This window comes from Pleurodeles waltl, chromosome 1_1 (genome assembly GCF_031143425.1).
Source record: "Pleurodeles waltl isolate 20211129_DDA chromosome 1_1, aPleWal1.hap1.20221129, whole genome shotgun sequence".
Taxonomy (NCBI): Eukaryota; Metazoa; Chordata; class Amphibia; order Caudata; family Salamandridae; genus Pleurodeles; species Pleurodeles waltl.
Genome location: NC_090436.1, coordinates 745,593,074 through 745,617,921, shown reverse-complemented (window position 1 = coordinate 745,617,921; position 24,848 = coordinate 745,593,074). Strand labels below are relative to the sequence as shown.

Here is a 24,848-nt window from a genome sequence, read left to right as displayed (position 1 = left end):
GTTTCAGCCCTCACCCTGCCTGCACAAAACAAGTGTCACAAGGGCCATACCATCCAAGTAAACGTGCTATGGAAAATCTGACCAAGCCACTATTCGGAATATTGTGTGCGATTACATCTTGTGTAACAAATTAATCTGGTCTATTCTGTTTCTGGAACCTGGAGACTCCAGACTTGCAGAAGTGGTGTCAAAAAAGCTAATAGGTGGCTACTTTCTAGAAAACATGCATACATGTGTACTGGCCTATTTGCACAGCAATGGCAACTACACAAAGACAGTGAAGCCATTATGGAGTACAAATACCCTAATTCCAACACAAATTAAGTAAAATACCATTTTGGCTTTACTTTTCATGCCATACTCTTCTTCCCTGTGAGTACTCAAGGAGCAGATGCAACCTATTACCTTAGATGCAGGCACTATAGGTATTTACTGAAAAACACCTTCTGCATCTTACTCCAGTATATAGAGAACTCCTGAATATGAAATCGATATGAAGTATATAAAGTACTCAAAGTTTAGTAAAACCTGCATGTTCTGTATGTCACCTGTACAACTACTGTAATGAAAGCTTTTCTGTCTTAAATGACACCTCATCTTCTCCACATCCATCACCATGCCTAATGTCAATCCACTGGCAACATATCAGTGCACAGTGGTTCCGAATCACTGCTCCACTGAACACACACTATCCTACACGAGCACAACCAACATATGGGCTCAGTTATTAGCAGGGCACTTTGTGGAGTTATTGTTGTGTAGCTCACCATAACTGTAGAGTTTTACATATTTATAGGTATAGCATTGTAATCTTCAAGTGAAGCCTTGTAGGATTTTTTTGTTGTTTTTTCCCCTTCAAAAACATTACTCTCTTACCTGTGTAAAGAACACCTCTTTTACAAAAAAATGTTTCAGTGAATACATATGAGAAAGTGGATTATTGGTTGTAGGGGATGTGAGTCCTCACCTAGTAAAAATGTCACAATTCTGTACCAGGTATAGTTAGGTCTCAAAAATCTAAACCTGAGCTCAACCATTGGTAGTTGCAGCACAGAGCAGAGGGGCTTAACTTAGGAGAAATATGTAAAGCATGTATCAGTAACAAAACAGTTAAAAAGTAGAAAACATAATCCAATAAAAATGCCACTCCAATTTATACAAAAACACAGAGTAACTATAAAGGAACATATAGACATGAAAATGACAAAATTGGATACAGGGAACCAGAGATATGATTTTTTGAATTTTAAGTCAAAATAGTGCCTAAATGACTGTGTCCAAGTCAAAAGTTAAAGATAACTATAAGCTACTGATGGTCAGGTACAGGGGTCAGATTTGTCTGGTGGAAAGCTTACTTTCTTAGAAGACTTTAAAAAGAAAATTCCTCGTTGACGGGTGGTTGGCAGGTCGGGCTGTGTCTGAAGGAGGGATTAACGATGGTGGCATGGTGAAGGGTGGGACCTCGCTGTGAGCCTCAGCTCATAGACGACACAGCACAATACAAATCTCAGTCCAATTTTCAAGAATAGAGTAAAATTCAATAAACAGATGGACACCAAAACAACAATTTGGTGTAGAGAACCATACATGTGATTTTTTAGAACTTTCAAGTCAAAATAGCACCTAAAAGTGGTGGTTATCTGGTCCCATTAGACCGGGTCCAAATCTAAAATGAAGGCTAACAGTGAGCTACTACCAGTTGGGTATGGTGACCAGGTTTGTCCCAGTTGAAAAATTACCTTCTGACGTACAAACATTTCTGGAGAAAAGTCCTCGTCAACAGGTCATTGGCAGGTGGGGCTGCAGGCTAGGTCCAACGAAGGGCTCGAAAATGGCAGCCTGGTGTAAAAGTGCAGGACCACAGTGTGAGCCTCAACTGCAGTTGGAAACTTGTTGCAGTTGTCGTCGCTGGCGGGAAGCTTTGAGCAGGTGAAATCTGGTATCTGTACCTGAGCTGTTTCATCAGCAGTAGGATGGTGGTTGACATTGGCCTCAGTGAAGGTCCTCTACGTTTTCCTGTAGAAACATTTCTAGAAGTCAAAATCCTTTCAGCAGCAGAAACTGGCGCGTTGAATGTGACTGGTGCTTTGACATCTGAGGCTGTGGGTTCAGTCTTGGTTTCCACTGCTTTTCTGCAAGAAAAATTCTGAAAACGTTTTTAAGTGTCTAGGTTTGCGGGTTTTAGAGTCAGAGGAGTACACTTTAATAGCAGCCAAGGGTCTAGGATCTTGTGGGCACCACTTGTGGGTTAGGACCTCACTCTCCTAGAAGTCACCAGTGGGCTCCAGGGCAAATCCAGTTACAACTGGTCAGCTGGGCTCTTAAAAAAATAGCTTCTTGCAGCTTCTTTGGCCCTGCAGTTCAAGAGGGGGTTAGAAAACTGACCCTTGAGTCTACTTCTTTGTCCTGGGTACAAATGGGCGCAGGTCCAACCCTTGTAGAATCTCCCAACAGGTTCAACAGCAACTGCAGTCCTCCTTTAATGTACCACACATCCAGATGTGTTCTGAAGAAGTTATCCAGGGATGCCACTCTTATGCCTGGCACTAGTTTATGGGTGAGTGAAGCTTCCTAACCAATAAGGAAAATAATCCCATAGGCAACCTCACCCACTTTGACTTCATTTCCTGGGGGGGTTTGGCCCGAAACAATCCCACACTGCACTGTTCTGCTACAATTCAATATGGCAAAACATTATTTTCCCCGGGCAGAGCTCTGGACACAATCCTGAGGTGTGTATAGGGAAATGGGAAACACCCCTTGCAAACTAGTTCTGAAACAGATTTTCCCGCCTCTGACATTCCAGCCATACTGACCACCTAGACAATGGGATAGGTAGGCTTAGGTTTGAATTACATCTGCCTGTGAGAGGGGATGCCCCTTTGAAGCTTGTACAGTTGGTGGGCAAATCACCCAGTTCCTACCTCCTACCACCCAAGGCCCTTTTTCTTCCCTTTCCTGGGAGCAGAGAGCCAGCAGACTGCCAAGTGACTGTTGGGCGTTAATTCTGAAATGCCCACAAGAAGCCTTAGGAAAAAAATAGTGACTTTCTAAAGTCACTATATCTGTAATAGTAAGATAGAATTAGACTTTAGAACTATGCTAGATTTTGTTTAACTAAGAAAGTGAGTTTTAAAGTACCTTTCTATCTTTATTACACTTAATAAAGTAACCCAGTGTTTTCTATGGCACAGCCAGCCTTGCTACAGTGAAAAATGTGCTTGCGGCCTTTTTTACTGTAAGGACATGTAAAACCATTAAACACATATGTCATACTTTTAAATACCATTCACCATGCCTTATGGCTGGTAAGGCTTTAGTTAGGGGTGACTTTCTGCTGTTCAAAAAAAAAAGTTTAGACCTGGAAAAAAGGTGATTTTGACAGATCGAAATGGTAGTTTAAAAACTGCACAACCAGATGGTGTGGCAGGCCTAGAAACAAGCTTTACATGTTCATTCTATCCATGGCAGGATCGGTGCTGCAGTCCACTAATGCCATTTAACATACAGGCTCTGAGCACACAGGGTACCATATACTATGGACCTGTAGGCAAGCTAAATGTGCCAATCATGGACTTTAACCAATATGACAAATGTTTATGGGTCAAAGCACAATAGGGTTATAGGTGATCCAAAATGTGGAGAATTAGTTCTTATCCCTAATCTCAATATTTGAATGTGTTCCAAATATCCACAACTTTCTTTATACCAAATTTCTAGTCATTTGATTTTTAATTATCAAGTGATCATGGTCAGCAAAAAAGTATTGTAAAAGAGGGCTCGGTGGTTGGCTCAGGAAATCACAGATAGTTTGAAAAATTACAAGCATTAAATATCTCTGTCACTTTCACTTTCACGCTCTTTTCGGTTATTTATTTGATTCACTATAGCAATATTATCCAAAGGGCTGCACAAGTAATAAAAAAACAGAAAGACTTAACAATTAGCAGCAGCAGAGGCTCAAGCCCTATTAGTAAATTGACAGCCATTGCTCCCATAAAGGTTTCTTAAGTACATAAGATTTGATGCTGACGTTCCATAATTTGGGAATCAAATCTAAAAAGACCGAAAATGGGATGGTGCATAGGGCATCCTAGACACCATCAGTTGACACACGAAGGCAGAACGCAACAAGCAGGGAAGAGTGTAGAGTAATATAAAAGAATTCAAGTAAGGTGAAGGAAGCAAATGAAAACACTTAGGACGTCATTTTGAGTTTGGAGGGAACTGACAATTTATGATGAAAACTCTAAATATGGAGTACAATCCAGTGGCTGAATTTGGGCCACCATATGGAACTTACTGTAGAGGAAATGTGGGTAGTAGATTCCAATACATATTCAGGGGCCTTGTACAAACTGCATTTTGTAGTATGTTTAGTAGTACCACGATGATACCATTCATTTACTACAAAATACTAATCACTAACCTACATGTGGAGATTTCCACCTCTACCACACCTATCTTTACTGTGCAGAGATCTCTGCCCAGACTGCAGAGGTCTTCACACATAGTAAACATACTACAGCTCAAACTTGGACAATGTACAGCACCACTGGTAATGTAGCACTCTTCAATAAAAATACATAAAATAACACCCTGTAAGAAATAATGTTATAATGGTAAAAATATCTCTATAAAGGACGCTTAGTATTATTATTTATTTTTTAATTTTAGCACCCCACTCCTCACACAAAAATTGGCAATACATGTATCTAATCCCACAATGTGGATAGCAGGCTCTATTAATGGAAACTCTAAATGCAATATGTGGAGGTCCATATAATTGGGTATGATATGTTGTAATATTCTTCAAAACATAGCTTTATATTTATTCACACAAATTTGGTGATGAGCACTATAGAAAGAGGGACTATCGTTAAAATGATTAGCACATCTTCAACCTTTCCATTTGTTAGAATTTGCATAAATACAAAAGCTACTTTATGATATTGGAATCCATTTTGAACATTGCAATAAGACAATAATGCTATAGATCAGTCTTTCAAAAATTAACTCACTCATATCAAATATATCCATTCCAGGACTGACGTCTTTGGTACTGTCTAGTGATGTGCTGAACGCTATTTCGCCCTCTGACTGGAGTGCCTTCAGAGCTCGCAAATTGAGATGTTGTGTGTTAACATAGGTTGGCACTTCACCGGTTGGAGAAGTGTGTGCATTTCCCTCAGGTTGACTGTATATATCCAAGGACCCTGTAAAGGTTGGAGAGATTCTGAGTTATACTTTCACCTGCTCACATTTGATTGACAAAGTACAAACATGTTTTTAATAATGTGAATAACCAGAAAGATTTAATGGCCAAACATCTCCCTAATCAGTCTCATTATGACTACACTGGCATTTTGAGAGAGAATACCATAACAGGTAAATAGTGGGACCCCCTGGTGCAACATTTACAGGTACCACATTACCTCTGCATTTCAGGCTCTGCACCTCAGAATGCATGAAAATGCAGTAACACTTCTTATTTCCCCCGATTTTGAGTGGAAAACCTGAGATTGTGCAGTGTTTTCCCCACACAATTTTAGCCAGGTATTAGCTGGAAAATCCTGGGCCTGGAAAGAGAACAGTATCACTGCATACCTTGTGGACCGAACTCAAGCACAAAGCCCTATTAGTACCTGGATTTGTAATGACGGCCTTAGGTAACGTTTAAAACTGTTTGGTAGTCCGTGGGTCTTAACTGTGTATAAAGTGGTTCCCAACGTTTTGACTTCTGGGGACACCCACTATATAATTACTGGAACCCGGTGCCCCCCACTGAATCATTATTGGAATCGGGGGACTCCCCCACTGAGTCATTACTGAAAGCTGCGGACCTAATCTGTTAATATTATTTAATTTTCTAAGAGGTCACTGACCCCCTGACGAGGCTTCGCGGACCCCCAAGGGTCCCCAGACCACAGGTTGGGAACCACTACAACATCAATCTCCAAAGAAAGAAAACTGATTTTTCCTGCTATGGATAAAGGACTGTGCAATATTGTTAGTTTCACTAATGTCTGCACAATACTTAAAATGTTTGCTTACAGTAAAATATTATCAACCACGATATTACACTTCATACACATCATAACTTTAAAATCAGGAAACCTATATCACAAGTAGACCGAAGCCAGAATTGACAAGAATTTGATTTCTAGGCATTACAGTTAGAAAACGTATATCAGTTTCAATATGTGCTTTGTGCATGGAGATAGCTACCAAACTGTCAGGTACCAATCAGAAAAAGTCAGAAGAAAAGTAAATTACACAGAACGTTATGTTTACGTAAATATGATATTCAGAGCTTCCTATCAATTCATATTTATTTCTGCACATTGGCTAAAAAGAGATAGAAAGAAAAAGAAAAGAGAGAAAGAGTGTGTGTGTGTGTGTGAAAGAGAGAGACAGAGAGATAGAAAGGCAGGGAGAGAGAGACTCGAACTTGCTCTTACTTTAATTTTTCTTTATCCAATCCCGCATCTCTAACCATCACGAACAACAGGAGTGCTAGATTGTTGCTTTGTTTTTTGATGAGATCAGCTTGCACTTTGCATATGTATTGTCACACTATTCACCGGTTGGCCCCTTTAATTTGAATACCAAACCCGAGAATCCTTTTCACCTAACCTATTTCTAGGATAAATAGTATTCACCAGTGTTAGACCTGACAGCCTTAGGGTAGTCACCCCTAACTTTTTGCCTCCCTCCCTCCACTTTGTGGACACTGTTTTTGCTGGTTTTTAGACTCTGCGCACTTTACCACTGCTAACCAGTGCTAAAGTGCATATGCTCTCTCCCTTAAAACATGGTAACCTTGAATCATACCTGATTGGACTATTAATTTACTTATAAGTCCCTAGTAAGGTGCACTTTATGTGCATAGGGCTGGTAAATTAAATGCTACTAGTGGGCCAGCAGCACTGGTTGTGCCACCCACTTAAGTAGCCCCTTTTTCTTGTCTCAGGCCTGCCATTGCAAGGCCTGTGTGTGCAGTTTCACTGCCACCTCGACTTGGCATTTAAAAGTACTTGCCAAGCGTAGAACTCCCCTTTTTCTACATATAAGTCACCCTTAATGTGTGCCCTAGGTAACCCCTAGAGCAGGGTGCTGTGTGGGTAAAAGGCAGGACATGTACCTGTGTAGTTATATGTCCTGGTAGTGTAAAACTCCTAAATTCGTTTTTACACTACTGTGAGGCCTGCTCCCTTCATAGGCTAACATTGGGGCTGCCCTCATACACTGTTGAAGTGGCAGCTGCTGATCTGAAAGGAGCAGGAAAGTCATGTTTAGTATGGCCAGAATGGTAATACAAAATCCTGCTGACTGGTGAAGTCGGATTTAATATTACTATTCTAGAAATGCCACTTTTAGAAAGTGAGCATTTCTTTGCACTTAAATCCTTCTGTGCCTTACAATCCACGCCTGGCTGGGGTTGGTTGACAGCTCCTTGTGCATTCACTCAGACACACCCCAAACACAGGGTACTCAGCCTCACTTGCATACATCTGCATTTTGAAGGGGTTTTCCTGGGCTGGGAGGGTGGAGGGCCTGCTCTCACACAAAGGACTGCCACACCCCCTACTGGGACCCTGGCAGACAGGATTGAACTGAAAGGGGACCTGGTGCACTTCTTAGCCACTCTTTGAAGTCTCCCCCACTTCAAAGGCATATTTGGGTATAAAACAGGGCCTCTGCCCTACCTCAGCAGACACTTGCTGGAGAAGAAACCTGAACCAGAAACTACATCCTGCCAAGAAGAACTGCCTGGCTGCTCAAAGGACTCACCTGTCTGCTTTCTACAAAGGACTGCTGCCTTGCTGTTGGCCTGCTGCCTTGCTGAAATCTTGTCTGGCTGTGAAAGTGCTCTCCAAGGGCTTGGATAGAGCTTGCCTCCTGTTCCCTGAAGTCTCAGGACCAAAAAGACTTCCCTCTTTCGCTTGGACGCTCCGTGCGCCGAAAATTTCGACGCACAGCTTGTGCCACGGCGAGAAAAACGCCGCACACCGACGCTGATCGACGCAACGCTCTTGGGACGACCGAAAATCCGACGCACGGCTTCGCAAGGACAACGCCGCCCGACCTCTAGAGGAGAAATCGACGCGACGCCTGCCGTGAGATCGTAATTTCGATGCGCAGCCCCGCAGAACGACGAGCAGCCAGAAAACAAGCAGGAAAATCCACGCACAGACCCGGGACATCTGGTAATCCCCGCGATCCACGAAAAGAGACTGTCCGCGCGCCGGAAAACGACGCACGACTTCCCCGCGTGGAAAATAACGACGCAAGTCCGTGTGTGCTGAGGAGAAATCGACGCACACACCCTTTTTCCATGCACCTCTTCTTTTGTGGCCCTCGGAGGAGATTTTTCCACTCTAAACCAGGTACTTGTGCTTGAAAGAGACTTTGATTATATTCTAAAGACTTAAGACACTTTATATCACTTTTCAGTGATATCTCTACAATTTCCCATTGCAACTTTATTCTTTTTGACCTACAATTATCCTGATAAATATTATATATTTTTCAAAACACTGTGTGGTGTATTTTTGTGGTGCTATATGGTGGTATTGTATGATTTATTGCACAAATACTTTACACATTGCCTTCTAAGTTAAGCCTGACTGCTCGTGCCAAGCTACCAGAGGGTGGGCACAGGATAATCTTGGATTGTGTGTGACTTACCCTGACTAGAGTGAGGGATTTTGCTTGGACAGGGGGTAACCTGACTGCCAACCAAAAACCCCATTTCTAACAACCAGGTTGTTGCATCCAACATACTCAATACAATCTAACTCAAAAATACAGTTGGTAAATGTCACCATGAAAAGGACCCATGTATCCGTCGGAAGAGGGAATGACATGCAGAAAAGGATGTTTTTTCCTCATATTCTTCCTCATTTCAGTTTGAATAAATTGTGCTGCCACTAGAGATTATGGACCCTGGTATCCCCAAGGCAAATAACGGGCAAATCGTAATGAGGCCCTTTGTGGGTGCACTAAAATTTGCACTAATGCCTTCAGTCATTCCTCTTACACTACAGGGGGAATGACCACTTCATTAAATGTATGTGCGAGCATTGCATACATGCATGCATGTGTTATGAACATTACACACACATACATATATACATAGCACTTCCGTCTATAGATGGGATCGTCTGCAAATAAACACTAAAACAGCCACACAATCTCAATACAATGTAGGTAGTTTTATTTACAGCAAGACTTCATAAGGTCATAATATTAACACTAACAATGTAAGTCCAGAAAACGGTGGACCTACAAATCTTTATTTGCCTTATTTTCTGTCAATTAGGAATCATAAACCACATTCTTCATCTTGTTTTGATGGGTCAAATTGTTACATTTAAACCCACCAATTACATGTGTGGTTTCTCCCACATTCCCCACTTGCTCTCCCAACTCATCTACCCTATTAACAGTCGTGGTTTCGTAGCACTGTGTTGATCATTTACCCTATTGTTAAAAATGACTTCTACTTTTGTCATTGTGTTAAACAAAAATCATGCAAGCTATAAAGCAAGAGTGGTACATGTTCGCTTTTGGGGTACATTTATCCTAAACCGGTCCTGGCAAAAGCCAATGTAGGCCGCTCTTTAATGAGCAACATTACTTCAGTTGGCCAAGAGAAGGTGTCCATTGCTACAAACCAGATGGCGTGAGTGTGTTCTATTAATAGAGATCTAGGCTTTTATATAAGAATCCTTTTTTGAAAACTGACGCTGTAGGGAGAAATTATGGCGAGTGGCTTTTTGGTTCTATGCCAGGCTGCTCTCAGAGATCACATTTCCCCGGCGGGTTCGGTTGCTGCATAAGAAACATTTTTCAAATTCATTCAATTGCAGCTCTGCATTAGGTTCAACAAATGCCAGGCTGGACCGAGCAACAGAATACAACCCTCCCCGACTAGATGAGTTAAGGAGTATTAGGAATTCTTAAAAAGCGCATCACTTGAACCTAACCTGTCTCTCACTAAGTGGTTGTGTGATCCAGCAGTATACCTAAGACTATGCAAACATGTTTTTTTTTATAGTATTGGCCACTGCTGCCTGCAGTCTTCACCTCCATGAAAAACCAACCTGCAGTGGACACAAGGCCCTCAATGCGGTCTACTTCAACAACAGGCCGATGGCAGTAGAGTGCTGTCTCAATCTAGAACAGTGTTGATTGTGTTCCCTTTCACCAGGGATATATGGAGACCATGATGATCCATTGTAACAGATGAAAATATGTCCGGAAAAATATAGAGTCAGGCTGGAAAGCCGCACTTAGAAAGCATGACTACACAGCGTGCTCAACACTGAACAATAACAATATTTTTTTTAAAAGGCACTTACCTGATGGCGTCCTCCTCTCCTCACAGTGTATCTCCTGGAAGCTCCAACGTGGGACCCAGGAAACCGCCCTAACAAATCCTGGAGCTTCTTTCATACTGGTATCCAGCATGAAAGAGGCGCCAACATTAGAGAGAGCGGCCTTGCTGAGCGCTCACAAGAGCACGGGAGGCCTGTGCTTTCTCTTAGAGGAGTTTAAAACGGCTGGCCAAAGGTGTATGCGCACTTTAAAATAAAGTGGAGAGCTCTCTGCTGCTGCCACTTATCGGTAGTTGCTCCACCCTGTCCTGACACTCGGTTCAGGCAGGGGTGCTGAAAAATAAAATGGTAAAAAATAAACTTTATTACCATTTTATTTTTTAGTTCTGGGGTATTTTTTTTGCAGGGCGACACTCCTCTGGTCTCGGCTTCTGCACCAAAAATCCTTTCTATCTTAGACTCGGACTCTAATGTTCTCTGCCTTTGTCCTTGTAGTGGGCCCCTTTATCTAATGCTAGCCACGGGAAGTGATTTACTACTTGGGGTGTGTTTCAAGATGAACATGACTGTCAAGAACAAGCATTTGCAATGCAACGGGTCTCGCGTTTGCTCATGTTAGAGCTGATCGCGTTGTAAACTCCTAACCCGACTTTTCATCTATCGGCAAAAGTGCTTTTATGTACAATTAGTGAAATTAACTGTGTAAGCGCTCGACTTCTGCCAAGCGAAATCGCGCTAGGAAAATAGAGAAAAAGTAGTCCACGATCTGACAGAAAACAGCGAACCTCGCATGTTTTCTGTACTTGGTCGCTGCGCTCGAGGAGGGCTAACCACCGGAAAAGGCATGACGTGTGCATGCCTTCCACTAATGAAAGCAAGCAGATTTTACTAGGCAAGCCCACGAACCAATCAAACACACTGACGTGACGTCGACAGGGCTCAGAGCCCTTTTCTAATAACTAAAGCGTCTCGCTGCGATACGCATGCGCGAGCGCATGCAATGCAGGCTCGACCCTAAAAATGTGGTTAAAGGTTCAGTGAGTAAACATACAAGATAAATACTAGAAAACATGACAATCGATTTGTAATGAAAGGGAAGTCTACTTTACCTTGTCTGCCAGCTGCAAGTTGTCTGTCTCCATTGGGCTTTTCACCTATGTACCTTCCTTGGTAATATGTCTGTTCTCTTGCTGCAGCTGGTGCAGACTATAGGGAATGCAACATAAAAATGTATTGATATTTTCTGACTTCTGCCTGAACATGTTTTAAACGTTGCACTTTAACAGGTAACTTGTCAAACAGTAGGCAAAAAAAAAAAAAAAATCACAGTATCTGACTCCCGAAACATTACCCTATTTTCATCCAGGTTGCACCAATATGTGACTCTAAATATGTAATCAAAGCAGTCTGCTACAGTGGATTCATACATCAGAAAATTTTCTGAAATGAACATTTGTTTTCTGAGTGACAATGTGACGACGTCTAGGGAACACTGCCACTTTCTGGCCTACAGCCCTGTTGAAGTACCTTTACAATCGAATCCCAAATAGGTTTGTGAAGGTGTGGGGGCAGATGAGAAAGACAGGAGAGACACAACCAGCGACAGAATGACAGCAAGAGAGAGATTATCCAGGTATTTATTTGTTACCAAGTGGCCCATGTGTATTTTGGATGGAATGTGGCGCTATAGTAGTGAACATATGTGCGCTACATAACCTATAATTCATTTTTGAAGCGTTGGAAGCTGAAGCTAATGGAGACAGAAGGAAGAGAGGGAGGATATTATAGCGACAGCATTTTGGAGCACTTTGAAAACGACTAGGTGCAGCATAGCTAGTTTCCCGCATTCATCTAAATGGCATTGCGAGTTATGCCATGAAAAGTGTTATGATCATTGGTATAAACTTTTTGAGAATTTCTTTCAGTAAAGCAAAGTTGAGTGCAGACTAGAGATGTGACCTTTTAGTGAATTTGAAAATTTGTTACTTACCTGTAACTGCAGTTCTCCAGTATCGGTATCTTTCATAGATTCACATGCTTGAATCATCCCCGTTGTCGAGGTGGGAGCCTCACGGTAAGTTTAAATACATAAAGCAGTAAGTCAGTAAGTTTAAAACCAGTAGGCCTCAGTAGGCCTTATATGCTATTTTACAGTCTATATACTTTGTTTTGTGAAGAGACCCAAACTTCAGTGTCAACCAATCAGGATTCAGCCCCTCCCAAACACTCCCAACAGAGGCTGAATTCCCTCAGATTTTCTAGTAGAAGTGTGAAGTTTAATATCTGTATAATAGGGGAGCCTCTGAGGGGAGGAGGGTGGGTTGCTTGTGAATCTATGAAAGATACCAATACTGGAGAACTGCAGTTACAGGTAAGTAACTAGTTTTCTTCTCCAGTATTGGATCTTTCATAGATTCACATGCTTGAGTCAGAATAACGAGCAGTAATGTTTGAGAATTAGCTAATTAATTTGACTGTCTTTTTATCGTAATTCTCTAAGTGATCTCAATCACGTTAGAATACATTTATATATATATATAACAATATTAGAAAAAACCTGTATGGCAGAAAATTATGGTACAATATGTGTCGTTGCTGTTTTGAGGTCTACAACTTGTTAACACAATATGAAAAAGCGTTGATCTTACGACTAATTTGAAGCAAAATACTAGAGTAAACCACTGTGATATAAAATTATATATTAACAAGACTGAGAAACAATATTGAACATACCTTGAGTGTGGTGGTGGGATGTGTAAGAGGCTCACCTTAATGAAATAAATGCCTCAGTACTGCCTGTCCCACCGCTGTATCAACGTTACTCGTTTCTTTGAGACAATAGTGCTTTGTAAACGTATGCTGGCTGGACCATGTGGCCGCTCTGCCGATGCTATGTAGTGGCACCCCAGCAAAGAGTGCAGCTGAAGTGGCTACCGATCTTGTAGAATGGGCTCTCACCTTGCTGTGGAGTGGTTTACCAGCTTTAGCATGACAGAATTGAATTGCCAGGCCAATCCATCTGGCTATAGTCTGTTTGGACACCGCATGTCCCTTTCTCGTTCCGCCAAATGCAACAAATAATTGGTCAGACTGACGGATGACTCATGTTTTCTGTAAGTAAAACTTTAGACACCTTTTTATATCCAGGGAATGTAATGTCTTTTCGGCTACCGTTTGTGGGTTTGGAAAAAAGGTTTTCAAGATGACTGGTTCATTCAAGTGAAACGTTGAGGGAACTTTCGGAATGAACTTAGGATTTGTTCATAGGATCACACCGGAATTTGTAAATTGGAGGAAAGGCTCTTTGACAGTGAAAGCCTGAATGTCGCTGACTCTTTTGGCTGAAGTAAGAGCTAGTAGTAACGCTGTTTTCCATGAGATGAATTTTAGATCAGCTCTGTGGATCGGCTCAAAGGGAGCTTTCTTGAGCTGCAATAATACAACATTCAGGGACCATAACGGCGGAGGTTTTCGAACTGGCGGGAAAACACGAAAAAGGCCCTTCATGAATTGTTTGACAATTCTTGTGGAGCATAATGAGACCATATGTGGTTATCTACGGTACCTCGAGATTGCTGCCAAATGCACTCGAATGGAGGAATATGAAAGTCCTGACTTTGCCAAGAGCAAGAGATATGGAAGTATCTGCTCTGGAGGGGCGGAAAAGGGATGTATACCTTCTGCTGCACACCATATACAAAAACTTTTCCATTTAAGTCTATAGGTTTTGTTGGTAGTGTCAGCTCTAGCGTTTGCTAAGATGTCTCTACACTCTGAGGAAATGTTCAGATTTAGATACTCATTGTATTCAGGAGCCAGGCCCGACAAGTGAAGAGATGACGGATCTGGATGCCTGACTTGTCCCTGGTGCATGGTCAAGAGAGTCGGACTCTGTCTGAGTTGCACATGTGGCTGTTCGGAGAGCACTAGGAGCTCTGTGTACCAGACCTGTCTGAGCCACCTGGGAGCTATGAATAGGAGGCGACACCCCTCCGTCTTTATTTTGTTGATGACTCTCGGAATGAGCGGGATCGGAGGAAAAGCGTAGGCATAGACCCCGGAGCATGTCATTGAAAACGCATTCCCCCACGAACCTTTCTGGGGAAGCCAACTTGCGTAATACTGGCATTTCTTGTTCTCGAGTGTGGCAAATAGGTCGAGGTTTGGTTTGCCCCATAAGAGAAAAAGTTGATTGAGAAGTTTCTGGTCTAGCTCCCACTCATGATAAGGCATCACTGTCCTGCTCAGGGTGTCTGCCAGAACGTTGGTTTGTCCTGGCACATGCTCCGCTTTGAGTGAGATATTGTGCTTGATGGCCCATGTCCAGATTTCTTGAGCTAGTTGCGAGAGTTGTAGGGATCTCGTGCCTCCTTGCTTGTTTAGATAAAACATGCTGGTTGTGTTGTCCGTCCTGATTAAAACGCTTGAATTTTGTAGTTTTGGCAAGAAAGCTTTTAGAGCTAAGTGTATCGCTTTGAGTTCTAGGTAATTGATGTAGAGTTGAACCTCTTTTGCATTCCAGGATCCGCTGATTTGCAGGTCCTGGCAGTGTGCACCCCATTCTTCGAGAGAGGCATCCGTTGTTACTATGTAACTGGGTGTTTGATGAAGGAATGTTAGTCCGTTTGACAAATTGGTTAGTGTCGCCCACCACCTCATGGTGTTCTGCATTAGAGGTGTTATGCGAATTCTGTCTTCGAAAGAACCGTTCACCTGGGTCCACTGTATGTCCAATTGCTCTTGCAGGGGTCGCATATGGAGCCTGCAGTCTGGGACTAGCGGAATACATGATGAGATCATCCCTAGAAATGATTTGTAGATGCGGACTGAAACAAACTTTTTTGTAGACAGTCTGCGTGCTAAGGAGGTTAGTTTTTAATTCCTCTCATGAGACGGGTACGCTTTGCTGTGGACCGTGTCTAGTATTGCTCCTAAGAAGTTTAATACTTGTGTGGGGTGAAGCTGAGACTTTTGGTAGTTGACGACAAACCCCAGGCTGTTTAACAATTGAAGACAATGCGAAATATGACGTATTACTTGCGGCTTTGAGGGTGCCTTTATGAGCCAGTCTTCCAGGTAAGGAAAAACCTGGATACCCGACTGGCGGAGATGCGCTGCTACCGGAGCCAACATTTTTGTGAAGATTCTGGGAGCCGATTTGAGACCGAATGGGAAAACTCGAAATTGGAGGTGCATACCACCCACTCTAAACATGAGGAATTTGCGGTGGTTGCAGTGTATGGAAATATGAAAGTAAGCATCCTGGAGGTCTAGGGATGCCATCAGATCTCCAGCATTTAAAAGACGCAGGACATCTTGAAGTGTTACCATCCTGAACGACTGTTTCTTTAGAAACTTGTTTAGCGCTCTTAAGTCCAGGATGGGGCGCCAGTCCCCGGAGGGTTTCTGTACGAGAAAGAAGCGGGAATAGAATCCTCTGTTCTTCTGAGAAAAAGGGACTGGCTCTATCGCTCCTTTGCCCAGCATCACTTTTACTTCCTTGAGGAGTTGGTTCATCCTCGGGGGCGATGGGCCCGATGGAGGAACAGTTGGTGGTGTTTGCGTGAATTCCAGAGTATGTCCTCTGGCCACTATATCGAGCACCCATCTGTCTGATGTTATAGCCGCCCATTGAAGGAAATAGGAAGTGATGCGACCTCCAACCCTCGATATCGGTGGGGGGGAGAATGCTGGAATGACTAGCAGGTCATTGTTTTCTGCCCGTATCTCTTCCTCGGGCAGCTCCTCTTCCTCTAGTTGGATGTTTATAAGCTGCGGCCGGTGGTAACCTGTAATGCTGCTGTTGCTGGTGGTACTGGTGTCGTGATCCTGTGGAGGAAGACTGATACTGGGATCTGTACTGTTGGTATCCCCCTCGAAAGGAGTAACCTCCTCTTCCCCTTGCTCCACGAAAAGGTTGCTTTTTATATTGAAGGGTAACTAGAGATTTTGCCGTATCTGTATCCGTTTTGATGGCCTGTAACATGTCGTCGACATGCTTCCCAAACAAACTCTCACCATCAAAAGGCATGTCAAGAACGCGACTCTGGACCTCCGGTCGAAATGATGTAGCCTTTAGCCATCCTTGCCTGCGCAAGACTGCTGCGCCAGCCAATTGCCTGAACCCAGTTAAAGAAATGTCTATTGTGCTGTCTATAATCTCTGCAGCAACCCATTCTCCCTCCTGCAACACCTTTTTTGCTTCCACCTTGGCATCCTCTGGCAGGAGATCCAAGAAAGCAGACATGTCTGCTCACATTTGGCGATCATATCTTCCCAGGATGGCGAGGGAGTTAGCTGCCTAAACTGTGACCGCTGCTACAGAGGTGTTTCCGGAAGACTGGTAGTCTGGGTTTGACGAGGTGTCTGGTAGCTTTCAGGTCTAGGTGGCGTGGTCTGCGTTGATGGTGGAAACCTTCTATAGTAGTCATTGAGCATATATTGTAGGTCCGCCACTAGTGTGCTAGGCATGGAGAGGGGCGATTGTTGCTCTGCCTGTGGGTAGGATGTTGAAGCATAAGTGGGCTGGTAATGCTGTTCGTCTTCGTCATCAAAATCCTGGCACTTGACATGGAGTTGAGACGGGCTACTCGCTGCCCCAAACATTCCCTCGTTTTGGGAGTATGCGTCATCATCATCATCATCTAAGAGATGTTGTGGGGGGTATGGCAATACCTTGCTTGGGGAGGTATGCATTGGTAGAATATCAGAAGGTTTGTCCCCCATGGTGATAAGTGAAAGAGGTCAGAATCTGGTTGAGTCGTCCTGAGGATAAGGCAGAATAGTTGACGATTGGTGCGGTGGAGTACCCAGGAGGGTCGATGGTCTATACATTGCCAGTGCTGTGGACGATATGCTCGTCGAGGGTTCCCTCGTCGACGGTTCCCTCGTCGACGGTGTCTTTGACGACGGGTCCTTCGTCGACGGGCCCTTCATCGACGGGCCCTTCATGGACGGATCCTTTGTCGGCGGTTCCTTCGTCGACGGTGTCTTCGTCGACCGTTCTTTCGGCGACGTATCCTCTGTCGGCATCTTAGTCGCCGACGGTGCCATCGTCGGCGGTGTCTTCTTAAACCTCATTGAGAGGTGCTTCATAGACGGGAGTGCCCTGGTCGATTGGTGGACCCTGGAAGCCTCCGCCGTCGATGATGTGTTTGCTGACGAAGCCTTTTTAAATATTTTTGCCGTAATTATCGTCGGCGACGACGTCATGAACATCGGTGAGACCACCGTTGTGAACATCGACGACACTGTGGTGGATGTCACCGTCGACACCGTCGTCGACGGGGTGGTCCTCGACGGGTGCTTTTTCCCTGAAGAGACTTTTTCTGGCTCTTTCTGGGGTGACAGAGACAGGGATGCCTTTTTTGAGGTACTTTTCCTATGTAAAGGCATAGTAGGCTCTGAATGAACCTTTTTTGGCAAATTTTTGTGTGTCTAAATGGGAAACATCCTTTTTTGTCTCAGTAGAGACTTGTTTTATCTTTTTGGCCATCTTCCTTGGTTGCTCATCAGACACTCTCCCTCTCTCACCTGTTCTTTTCTGAGGGTGAGAAGCATGAGATGACGCTTCACTTTCGTCTGAGGAAGGATGCTCCATGGCTTTCTGTTTCTGTAGCCATAAGAGAAGTCTACCCTCACGGTCCTTGAGGGTTTTTTGACTAAAGGTGCGACAGATCTTGCAGTCTCTCACCTTGTGGTCTGGATGGAGGCAGTAGATGCATTTCTTGTGGGGGTCATCAACATGTAGTCTCTTCTTCCCACAACTGTCACAGTCTCTGAACAGACCCTTTTTTGTCTTTTCAGACATGATAAAGCTGGAAAGCCAGGTTCCTGAGAAACAATTTTCAGGCAGAAATAAAGTAAACTGAGCAGAGCTCAGGGAGACTCCCTTCACACGACGTGCGGTAGAAAATCTGAGGGAATTCAGCCTCTGTTGGGATTGTTTGGGAGGGGCTGAATCCTGATTGGTTGACACTGAAGTTTGGGTCTTTTCACAAAACAAAGTGGATAGACTGTAAAATAGCCTATAAGGCCTACTGAGGCCTACTGGTTTTAAATTTACTGACTTACTGCTTTATATATTTAAACTTACCGTGAGGCTCCCCCCTCGACGACTGGGATGATTCAAGCATGTGAATCTATGAAAGATCCAATACTGGAGAAAGACAAAATTCCCTGAGAAAGCACTGCCAGCTGAGAAAGTGTGTAGCATGCACAATCCTAATTAATGCTGAAGTCATCACAGAGCACTAAAATATGCAGGTTCATGTGTGGTTCAGGCTGTTTGCTAAAGGAAAGTCCTTATTACCAGACAGTCTAGTGTTCAAGAAACTGCATAAAAACACATTAATAATGGAAATATGGAAATAAACACCAGTATAACCCATGTAATGTGGGTCAACAGCCACAGTGTAGATGGTAGTCGAAGGGATGAAAACTAACAATTTACATAGTTAAGACAGCGACTTTCAATTTTTTCGAGGAACAGAGTACAGGCAAGGGCTAAAGCACTGTACAGAAATTGAGCTGTTCTTCCAGACTGCAGCTGAAAGATACCTTTGGACGTAAGTCTTCTGCACCCCCATATTTGATGGAAAGAGAAGAGTTGGGGGTTCTTGTTAATGCTTTCAGATTTTCTCTACTTTATTCTCATGTAATACAATATAGTCTATTGATTGTGATTTGTTTTAATTTCTATATTTACAGGTTTAAACTTTGACAAAAGATGAGTATGTACCTGTGCATTTATGTTCTACCATAAGTAACTACATTCACAGGACTCCTAAGATATTTTATAAAAGCGATATTTGTATCATATGTTGCAGTACAGCCTACTCTAAGTATTCACTGTCCTATGGATTCATAATGATATAATAATCAGTAGTCTTTTAGAAATGACTAGGCCCCACCAAGCCACAGCGCTACCTTTTTGATTTTTAACATTTCTGGTGATGTAACTGATTTTCCTGGAAGGACATTGTCACAGCACCCTCAGGAGGCTGAGGAGAAATGGTTTAATCAAGAAAGGTGAGTATGGTAAGTGGTGAATCCGAAAGATAAATTTAGTCTTAAAAATACTAGGGAGAAACCTTTGGCTGCGGTCAGGGGCAGGTACATGTGAGTGCTCCGTCTCTCTAGGAAAGGTATCCCCACCGATGATGGAGAGAAGCCAATTTCCACATTGAGACACATATGTATATTACAAGTACTCACAGAAAGACATCTCTTGGTGATACATAATAGGACAGTGCAACAATCGCCGATAGTGCTGGAAGCCAGATGAGTTACTCTGGCTTGCCTAAGGAATTTACTCCCACTCATGAGGAACTGTGAGCACAAGGCAGAGCTATGGAGATGGACATTCAGCTCTCTGGATGTAAAATTTAATTTCACTTGTGTACGAGAAGAGATAAAAGATAAAAGGGATACAATTCCACACACAAACTCTATATTTCTGAATAATGTTCTACATAGAGAACAGTATTTTAGCAAGTGGTTGTAAAGATGTATGAGTTGACATCAGGTGCTGGGGACCTATTGGCAGCTTACTTGTCTGCCTAACATTCATGACATGGTAACAGCTGTATCTGCCAGAAAACATGAATTTAAACTTTGTTTGTTTTTTAATGCATCTCTGTCCAGCTAGCTAATTTTTTCAAAAATTGTGTATAACAGTTTAAGGCCCATATTTATGTTTTTTGTCGCAAAACTGCGCTAACGCAGTTTTGCAACAAAAGTATTAACGCCATTCCTTAGAGCCATCTTAATGCTATATTTATGGAATGGCGCATGATGGCACTAAGGAATGACTAGCGTCTAGAAAAAAGATGCTAGCCGGGTAAGGATGGCATTAGGGAATATGGCGCTACCGGCTCAGAAATGACATTAGGCTGGTTTGCAGCAAAATAAATGCCACTAATCAGCCTAGTGTCATTTTCTGATGCATATGCAGCCACAAACATGACTCTTGTCTAAATATAGACAGGAGTCATACCCACCACCCCAATGGCCTGCACAGGGGACCAGTGTCCCCTGGGCAAGGCCATTACACCCAGTGCCAGGAAGGGGGTCCCATGCCAGGGCCCCCCAATGGCACACCTAAAAATTAAAATTAAAATGTACCTAAACTTACTTGGGATGGGGTCTCCCATCCTGTGGTGTCCCTCTGGTGTGGGTGGGGGTGTTCCTGGGCTTGGGTGGGCATGTGTGGACCCATTCCATGGTGTTTGACCATAGAAATGGGTCCACATCCACCCTACATAATCCAGTATCTGAACTAGTGTGTATGTCAATTGCAGATATAATTACAAAACACTTAGCTCGCAGCATCACCTTTCCTGGAAGATGCGTTTGAAAGAACTATAAAGATGCCAGGAATGTAAAGTTGAAACTTTTGCATAGATTCCAAAAGTTACTACACTGAACTCCATCACAGTGCGAATACAGTCTGTCTACTGCAAGGTTTGTGTAGTGAAAGGCTTACTTCTTTGAAATTCCTGGCATGGCCACAATAATCACAATGTCATTTTTGTTCATACATTTGCTTTGCTTTCTACTGCTCTGCCTTGCAGTAGACAGACTGTATTCGCACTGTGATGGAGTTCAGTATAATAACTTTTGGAATCTATGCAAAAGTTTCAACTTTACATTCCTGGCATCTTTATAGTTCTTTCAAACGCATCTTCCTGGAAAGGTGATGCTGCGAGCTAAGTGTTTTGTAATTATATCTGCAATTGACATACACACTAGTTCAGATACTGGAGGGGCTTTATCATCCCAGGGTCTATAAACTGATTACCATTACATTTTGTGTAATTCTACCTAAAGTGCTACAATACAGAAATACAGAAACACTTGGGGTACCAAGTGCTATAAAAAACAGAACATTTATTAACACTCAGCTGATAACTTACGTCCTTATTTCTTTCTAACAATGTTCTGTGTCTTTATGCTTTGGTAAAAATATCAACGGCGTATTCGTAAAGCAAGGCCATCAGTAAAGAAGAATGCTTACAGTTAGAAGAAAAATGTATATGTCTTTGTAAAATGAGGGGAATTAGACACCTGGGCGTTGTTGAGCACAATGCAGCAAGGGAAATGTTGACTGGAAGCTCACTTTTATTACAGCAAAAATCCACACATGCCCTGGGAAGATGTTCAGCTAAAGGAAGCACACAGCCCAAGACCAATCCATGTTCTGCACGATGCTTAAAAGTATTCTCTGCCATCAATCTTACCTACACCTTAACTAAAGTTTCTTCCACAACATTTCGTTGGGTTTGTTTGAGAACCTAATTCCATCCGATCAATTCCTTAAAGAATATCACAGTCACCCGGCAGGAATGAGCATCAATAGCAACAGCCAATAACACACCTCCAAGGACCGAGGTCATAACAAACTGCAAGGTTGATACGTGTTAATACTTGCAATAGACCCAGGGGGAAATGCCCACGAAACCACCCACATATGCAAAACACTCCCCTGGCTGCTGGTTTGTTCTATAATCCTACGGATATTCATAAACATCAGGAAAGTTTTGTGTTTAGTTTGAAGAATCAGAGTGTTTTAGCTTGAGAAAAAATATGACCCATCATGTTCATCATTTTATGACAGGTGTACGATATTTTTCACGGTTAAACAACCTATATATTTTGTTTTTCCTTCTTTTTGTGAAAATCTGGATGTTCATTATTAAACATAAATGAAACACGATAGCTGCCCTCTGAAAATGTTTCGCGTTTATGTGTATTTGGAAATTTCAACCAATCAGAATACGTCTTTGCTTTTTCCAAATTTCCCCATAGTTGATACAAGTTATTGTGTAGTTATGGTTAGGTCACAGTTTAAACCAACATGGCATTATTTTCTTAATAAGTTTGGCAGCGCTCAATGCAGCTGCACAAACTTTTCCAATAAAACGTTCACTGTATTTCGGTTTGGCATGGTCATTTTTGTTCAGATAAATCGGTTGGGGGGAAGAAGTGCCAAAAAATGTAATTTTCTTTTTTAACTCCGATGGGATTCTCAGCTTCCAATACAAAAACATGGTTTTACATGGAATTACACTAAATATGTCTTGATAGTAGAACTTTACACCAGAACACCATTTGTTGTGGTGTAAATCTGTTTACTAGTTTTAGATAATTTACTAATTAAAACCTGTTATGGGATGGGTTGAAAGGGTTAAAAAAGGTATCTGGATCACCAACTGTGGCTCATCTGCAAACCCGAGCTCAAGGACTGTACAGATACTAAAAAGGAACCCAAATGCACGAGGGAGCTTTTTCCCCATATTGTCCGTTTTAGGTCTCCAAAACCGAAATTCCCGAACATTTTCTGCTGTTGTTATCATTATATGTCACGAGGCATAGTCTCTGATGTCCTGGGAAATAAATTCAAAGGGCTCATGGTGAGCACATCTTTGTCCCATGGCCTTAATGGGGGAGTCCAAAAAACACTGACCCAATTTGTGATTTTTAAAATAATTTTTAGTGCAAAGTTCACTAGACCTGGTCAGAGTCCTCAAATCCTAAAACGTGCAGGAATTCACTGCAACTGCAAACTGTAGTCTGCAGACTTGTTACAATGGACTATTAAGGATGGCCCAACACTGGCCACATTTGTTAAAGTCTGCCTTCCCACTATCAAGGCCGTGGGCTATGGGTGCCATTTTGGGTGTGGTGAGTCAATATCCTTAAGAAAAAGGGAGCAGACTATATAAGTCTTGTGGACAATGAATCAGTGTTGTTTTCGGTTTCTTCAATAATCCACGGTTTCAGTATCAATGATGCAGCATATAGGAACCTTTTTAGGTGTGCAGAGAATGTAGACTTAACAAATAGTTCACTTACTGCTTATACATTTAGGGGTCATTAAGAGCGAAAATGCAAACAATTAAGTTCTTAAAAAAGCAAGCTCCGCAGTAGAGGAAATGCATCTTAAATAACAGTTGTTTTTCACACATTGTGTGAATTTTCTGCGATGTGTTTGTCCTTTCAAAAGTTGTAGACAGATTTCCATCTGTGGTTTTAATTTGATTACATAAAACATCTAAATTAAGTCAGACGCTCATAAAAAAAATATTCCAATGATGCTTAAACGAAAGAGACACAAACATATTACAGGCTGATAACTCGCTTTCTTCTGAAATATCAAACGGTATTTAAAATAATGAATACATTTAACACATTGAAGACATATACAAAAACCTTCCGATCAGCTTAAAAAAGAAGCATAATATTGCCAGTAAAGTGATAAAAATTATTTCGTTCAATGGTTTCCATCATTTTGGAAACCAGAGCCCAGGCACAAAATATGGTTTAAATGCACTGGCAAAAAATATTCCAAAACCAGAAACAATATTAAGGCTCACCTAAAAATAATATTATATATGGGGTAGAGTACTCTTTGCCGTACATTAAAAGGATACTGTCAATGAGGATTTCTATGACCACTAAGCAATTTTCGCACAATTGCCTGCAGCTGCAATCCCGCTACTGGATTGCCTCGCTGTAGGAAAGTATCATCTTGCCTGGCATGTTACCCCCATATTTCACTGTATATATGTTGTTTTAGTCTATGTGTCACTGGGACCCTGCCAGGCAGGGCCCCAGTGCTCATAAGTATGTGCCCTGTATGTGTTCCCTGTGTGATGACTAACTGTCTCACTGAGGCTCTGCTAACCAGAACCTCAGTGGTTATGCTCTCTCTGCTTTCCAAATTTGTCACTAACAGGCTAGTGACCAATTTCACCAATTTACATTGGCATACTGGTACACCCATATAATTCCCTAGTATATGGTACTGAGGTACCCAGGGTATTGGGGTTCCAGGAGATCCCTATGGGCTGCAGCATTTCTTTTGCCACCCATAGGGAGCTCTGACAATTCTTACACAGGCCTGCCAGTGCAGCCTGAGTTAAATAACGTCCACATTATTTCACAGACATTTACCACTGCACTTAAGTAACTTATAAGTCACCTATATGTCTAACCTTCACCTGGTGAAGGTTGGGTGCAAAGTTACTTAGTGTGTGGGCACCCTGGCACTAGCCAAGGTGCCCCCACATCGTTCAGGGCAAATTTCCCGGACTTTATGAGTGCGGGACACCATTACACGCGTGCACTGTACATAGGTCACTACCTTGTACAGCGTCACAATGGTAACTCCGAACATGGCCATGTAACATGTTTAAGATCTTCTCTAGCACAGAACTGCAGATGCTACTGCTGCCAACCCCTCAGACAGGTTTCTACCCTCCTGGGGTCCAGGCAGCCCTGGCCCAGGAAGGCAGAACAAAGGACTTCCTCTGAGAGAGGGTGTAAGACCCTCTCCCTTTGGAAATAGGTGTGAAGGCTGGGGAGGAGTAGCCTCCCCCAGCCTCTGGAAATGCTTTGATGGGCACAGATGGTGCCCATCTCTGCATAAGCCAGTCTACACCGGTTCAGGGATCCCCCAGCACTGCTCTGGCACGAAACTGGACAAAGGAAAGGGGAGTGACC

At 42.7% G+C, this 24,848-nt stretch overlaps 1 protein-coding gene across 1 annotated transcript in view; it reads right to left on the bottom strand.

Annotated features, from left to right (window-relative positions):
- Window positions 1-24,848, bottom strand: part of SHC3 (SHC adaptor protein 3) — a 418,135-nt gene that overhangs the window by 9,070 nt on the left and 384,217 nt on the right. Inside the window, exons 9-10 of the mRNA XM_069227563.1 lie at window positions 11,453-11,549; window positions 5,022-5,216 (exon numbers count right to left, since the gene is read on the bottom strand). Coding sequence (XP_069083664.1) covers window positions 5,022-5,216; window positions 11,453-11,549 — 292 coding nt within the window. The remainder of the gene's footprint in view (window positions 1-5,021; window positions 5,217-11,452; window positions 11,550-24,848) is intronic.